Here is a 5,240-nt window from a genome sequence, read left to right as displayed (position 1 = left end):
TATGTAATACTTTCTGCTTTTAGACCTAGCATTATTGATATTTATTCACCTAGTTTCCTATTTCTCTGGCCAAGCCCAATCTTTAGAACTGTCAACAGAGTAGAACCATGAAATGACTTGAAAGGGGTAAAGGGACGTACAAGTTTTATGAAAGGAATTATGGCAAAATAAAGGAATATAGCTGCTGAGTTTACAAACTGAGTAAAACAAAGTTATTGGTGGCCATAATAATCTAGTAATGGTTTTGAGAAGTCAAAGTGACCAGGAAGATCACCCTGCCCAAAGACAGATGGTGAATGTAGGGGGAAAAAAACATTCTTTCCAGATGCTGCTACTCTTAAGTCAATGGCCATGTTTTGCATCTTTACATGAGTTAGAAGAGTTAACATGGCACCCAGGTCGTTAGGTGCAGAGCAAATGGATAATCGCATTAATCAAGTGGCCCTGAACTGCTAGCCTGTTTTTCAGTCTCCATGCCTCAAATATGCATGTCTTCCAGATGAGGAGGAGGAGGAGGAGAACCTAGATGATCAGGATGAGCAGGGCAACCTGAAAGGCTTTATCAATGACGATGATGATGAAGATGAAGGGGAGGAGGATGAGGGCAGTGACTCTGGTGATTCAGAAGATGATGTTGGCCACAAGAAGAGAAAACGCAGTGAGTAGTCTATTGTTGGCTCAAGTGAGGCTTGGGTGGAGGTTCCAGCAGAAAAGGGCCTCCCCATCACTATGGGCAACACTTTATTTCTTCAGCCTCTTTTGATGACCGCCTGGAGGATGATGATTTTGACCTCATTGAGGAGAATCTGGGTGTCAAAGTCAAAAGAGGAGTAAGTATCATTCTTTGTCTTTGTCCCTGGGGGTGAAGGAAAAAGTCCTGGAAATTTCAGTGTCTCTGGGTGAGGAGGCACATGCAGGACAGTTTGGAGAACATTAGAGCACGGTGTTTGGTATCATTGTACTACAGAGCCTAGATTTGCATCCCAAATCTGGGTGCCTGTTAGAGAAAGTCTTGTCCAAGTTTCAAGGACGGGCTTTGAGGCTACAAGAGCATCACTCAGCATGTTCTTTCCCATCTCCCTTGGTCAGAGTAATTGTGGTGGGAAGAAGCGAGTAAGACTGGAGATGTGGTATCCATATGCGAGACTCCTCAGATCCTGATAAGGCAGGTTTTCCCACCCCTAGCAAAAGTACCGGCGTGTCAAAAAAATGTCAGATGATGAGGACGATGATGAGGAGGAGTATGGCAAGGAGGAGCATGAAAAAGAAGCTATTGCGGAGGAAATCTTCCAGGATGGGGAAGGGGAAGAGGGGCAGGAGGCCATGGAGGCCCCCATGGCTCCTCCAGAGGAGGAGGAAGAAGATGATGAGGAGTCAGGTACGTTATATTGGGCAGGGAAGCCAGTGTTTGGATGGATGTTGGGATTTCCTGGCCCATGGGAACAGGATGGAAACCATTCTTTAGCTACATCCCTCAGCATTTAACACAAAGAAGTTCCTTTTCAGGAGCTTCCCTTCTCTTGCTCACTGACCACTCAAATAGTAGAAACCAAAGCAATTTAGTCCTGGCTCAGTCTCTGACTCTGAGCCCCAACCCCTCCTTTTCTACCCAGATATTGACGACTTCATTGTGGATGATGATGGACAGCCTCTGAAAAAACCTAAGTGGCGGAAAAAGCTTCCTGGATACACAGACGCGTGAGTGGGGTCTGGTACAAGGTGGGAATAAAGTGATTGAGTGGGCCTCGTCAGGATGGAGGAGGTCAGAGGCCTTTGCCAAAAATGGGGCGTTCCCAGCTTGCAGCCATTTTGCTTCCCTGCCTCAAATAACCTCTACCAGGCAGTGATTTCAGACTGCTCCTGGAAACCCTAGGAGCTGTCTCTGCACTCTAGGGCTACTGTGGGATTGGAGTAGAGTCCCGCACGGGCAAGAGTCCAGCATTCCTTTTCCACCTACAGCTTCATGTTTATTCAATTATATATATTGACATTCTTAATATAATTTTGTTGAAAAAATGCCCGCATCACAATTAACAAATATGAAAGCTTTTGCTCTAAGGGAATACTGTAATGCCTTAGCAGAAGCTGGGTCCACTGAGCAAGATACAGACCCGTCTGCTCTGTTGCTATTTGATTACTGTCACTTGAAGGTGCCAAAGATGGGCTTTTTGTTCTTCCATATACAACAATTTGCCCAGAAATATCCCCCAATGGAAGCCTTTCGTCCGCAGTGAATATGGTTATTTTGTTTACCTTCCTCCTAACCCTCTCAGTTCCCTTGGGACAAGTAAAGGATCTATGCAAGGGCTGCATTTCTCTCCTCTCACCTGAACCTGAGCCAACTGCCTCTTGCTGCCACCCACAGGGCCCTGCAAGAAGCCCAGGAAATCTTCGGTGTGGACTTTGACTATGATGAATTTGAGAAATACAATGAGTATGATGAAGAACTGGAGGAAGAGTATGAGTATGAGGATGATGAGGCTGAGGGTGAAATCCGAGTGCGCCCCAAGAAGACCACCAAGAAGCGTGTGAGCCGTAGGAGCATCTTTGAAATGTATGAGCCCAGCGAGCTAGAAAGCAGCCACCTCACAGATCAGGACAATGAAATCCGAGCCACTGACCTGCCTGAGAGGTTCCAGGTAAGAAACCACCAGCCTCTGCTCTTATACCAATCCATATTTACCTTGTAGCCAAGAAATAATCTAGCAAAAGTCTAGCATTGAGTATGCAGCATGGGCTTTGAACCCCATCTCACCCGGGGCCTGGGAAATCCAGCTCTTAGAGAAGGGAAGGTAGACTCTACCTTGCTTACGGTTCTTGAAATACTGTTTTCTTTAGAAATCTGTGAAATACAGGCTGGGTGCTGTGGCTCACACCTATTTTCCCAGCACTTTGGGAGACCAGGGTGGCAGATTGCTTGAGTCCAAGAACCCAAGAGCAGCCTGGGCCACATAGGAAGACCTTGTCTCTACAAAAAATGCAAAAAACTAGCTGGTCGTGATGGTGCACACCTGTAGTCTCAGCCACTCAGGAGGCTGAGGTGGAAAGATTGCTTGAGCTTGGGAGGTCACGACTGCAGTGAGCCATCATTGCACCACTGCACTGAAGCCTAAAAACAGACCCTGTCTCAAAAAAAAAAAAAAAAATTATGAAATGTTTATGGCCAGGGGTGGTGGTTCACACCTGTAATCCCAGCACTTTGGGAGGCCACGGTGGGTGGATCACCTGAGGTCAGGAGTTCGAGACCAGCCTGGCCAACATTGTGAAACCCCATCTGTACTAAAAATACAAAAAATTAGCTGCGTGGCTCACACCTGTAATCCTAGCACTTTGGGAGGCCAAGGCGGGTGGATTGCCTGAGCTCAGAAGTTAGAGGCCAGCCTGGGCAACACGGTGAAACCCTGTCTCTACTAAAATAAAAATTAAAAAAAATTAGCTGTGCGTGGCAGCATGCATCTGTAATCCCAGTTATTTGGGAGGTTCAGGCAGGAGAATTCCTTGAACCTGGGAGGTGGAGGTTTTAGTGACCCTAGAACGCGCCATTGCACTCCAGCCTGAGCAACAAGAGCGAGACTCCATCTCAAAAAAAAAAAAAAAAGGAAAAGAAAGCAATGCTTATTTCATGCCAGAACAACACTGGTATGGCATTTCCAGAACAATAATGGAAATGTACACTTGATGATCACGCGTTTCTGTCCAAAAAGGTATATGTTTTTCTTAAGTGAGACATAAAGTCCATCTGTTGTCTTTTCCACTGCAGCTCCGCTCCATCCCAGTCAAGGGGGCTGAAGATGATGAACTAGAAGAAGAAGCTGACTGGATCTACAGGAATGCTTTTGCCACACCAACCATTTCTCTTCAGGTACTCAGAAAAGATCCTTAGGTTTTGACATGAACCAAAAGACACTTCCTCAAGATGGGGAGCTCGTCCTCCCCTATTTCATACATCTGTGTGCCTGGTACAGAAAACTGTGTATGTAGTCCCAACAAGTGTGTGTATATGAGAAAAATTTTTTAGATTTCATCTGGAAAAGTTATGCTTTGTTATTAAGCAGTCTTGTGTGGTAAGACAAACCAAGTGACAGTGTTTTGCTATTTCTTTATTTTCCTACTTTAGGAAAGCTGTGATTACCTAGACCGAGGGCAGCCAGCCAGCAGCTTCAGTCGGAAAGGGCCCAGCACAATTCAGAAGATCAAAGAGGCCTTGGGCTTCATGCGAAATCAGCATTTTGAGGTAACACCTCAAGCTCTGGTGGCCCATTGGTGAGAAATTTAGTTAGGGGATGAGGGAAACGATAGTTAACTAAATGAGGTGGGAGCCCCCTTCCCCATCCCCTATCCGTGACTCAAGAAGTGTTAGGACCCGCAGAGACCCTAGTGATCACGAGAACAATCCTACCCTGTCTGCAGCATTATTTTCTCCTGTTGAGGAAAGCACTAGGCCCTGGAAGGGCTGTGAAGGAGCCCAAGCTTCTGACTGTTGAATTTCCTGGAGCTGTTTGTCCAGAAAGTCATTATCTACTGACAGAGGGGATCTTAGCAGATCTATCGTCTCTGAGTGACTGCAGTCTCTTTGCCATCCTAGGTGCCTTTTATTGCCTTCTACCGAAAGGAGTATGTGGAGCCTGAGTTGCACATCAATGACCTATGGAGAGTCTGGCAGTGGGATGAAAAGGTAATGTGGATCCGTGGCACCCAAGAGGTATGGGCCAGGGTAGGCACCATTACTACCAGGATACCACAAACCCAAACCTCCCAGGCCTGTCTAGTCCCCCCAACCAGGTTTTCTGGTAAGGAACAGAGCAGCCTTGGGTCTCCAGGGCTGAATACGAGCCCTCATTCCTGCCCTACTTCACCTTAGTGGACCCAGCTGCGGATCCGTAAAGAGAACCTAACACGGCTGTTTGAGAAGATGCAGGCTTATCAGTATGAACAGATCTCTGCTGACCCTGACAAACCTCTTGCCGATGGCATCCGGGCTCTGGACACCACTGACATGGAGAGGTAAAACATGCGGTGTTTATTCCATTATGGGAAGCCCTCAGACCAAGGCTGGCCCTGCAGGAGCACTGTTAAACCTTGGAGAATATGTAGCACAGGGCCCCATCCCTTAGAAATCCAACTTGTCACCCAGGCACAGCGGCTCACACCTGTAATCCCAGCACTTTGGGAGGCTGAGGCAGGCAGATCACTTGAGGTCAGGAGTTCGAGACCAGCCTGGCCAGCATGGTGAAACCCCA

General features: G+C 47.0%; 1 protein-coding gene across 1 annotated transcript in view; it reads left to right on the top strand.

Moving 5' to 3' along the window:
- Positions 1-504: 504 nt before the first annotated feature.
- SUPT6H (suppressor of Ty 6 homolog (S. cerevisiae)) overlaps positions 505-5,240 on the top strand; it is a 37,144-nt gene continuing 32,408 nt past the window's right edge. Inside the window, exons 1-9 of the mRNA XM_011997513.1 lie at positions 505-658; positions 754-830; positions 1,186-1,378; positions 1,614-1,698; positions 2,366-2,639; positions 3,761-3,862; positions 4,118-4,234; positions 4,586-4,675; positions 4,862-5,004. Coding sequence (XP_011852903.1) covers positions 1,210-1,378; positions 1,614-1,698; positions 2,366-2,639; positions 3,761-3,862; positions 4,118-4,234; positions 4,586-4,675; positions 4,862-5,004 — 980 coding nt within the window. The 5' untranslated portion in view covers positions 505-658; positions 754-830; positions 1,186-1,209. The remainder of the gene's footprint in view (positions 659-753; positions 831-1,185; positions 1,379-1,613; positions 1,699-2,365; positions 2,640-3,760; positions 3,863-4,117; positions 4,235-4,585; positions 4,676-4,861; positions 5,005-5,240) is intronic.

This window comes from Mandrillus leucophaeus, unplaced genomic scaffold (assembly GCF_000951045.1).
Source record: "Mandrillus leucophaeus isolate KB7577 unplaced genomic scaffold, Mleu.le_1.0 Scaffold541, whole genome shotgun sequence".
NCBI lineage: Eukaryota > Metazoa > Chordata > Mammalia > Primates > Cercopithecidae > Mandrillus > Mandrillus leucophaeus.
The sequence above is the reverse complement of the archived record's forward strand: the minus strand, read 5'-3'. Positions and strand labels throughout refer to the sequence as shown.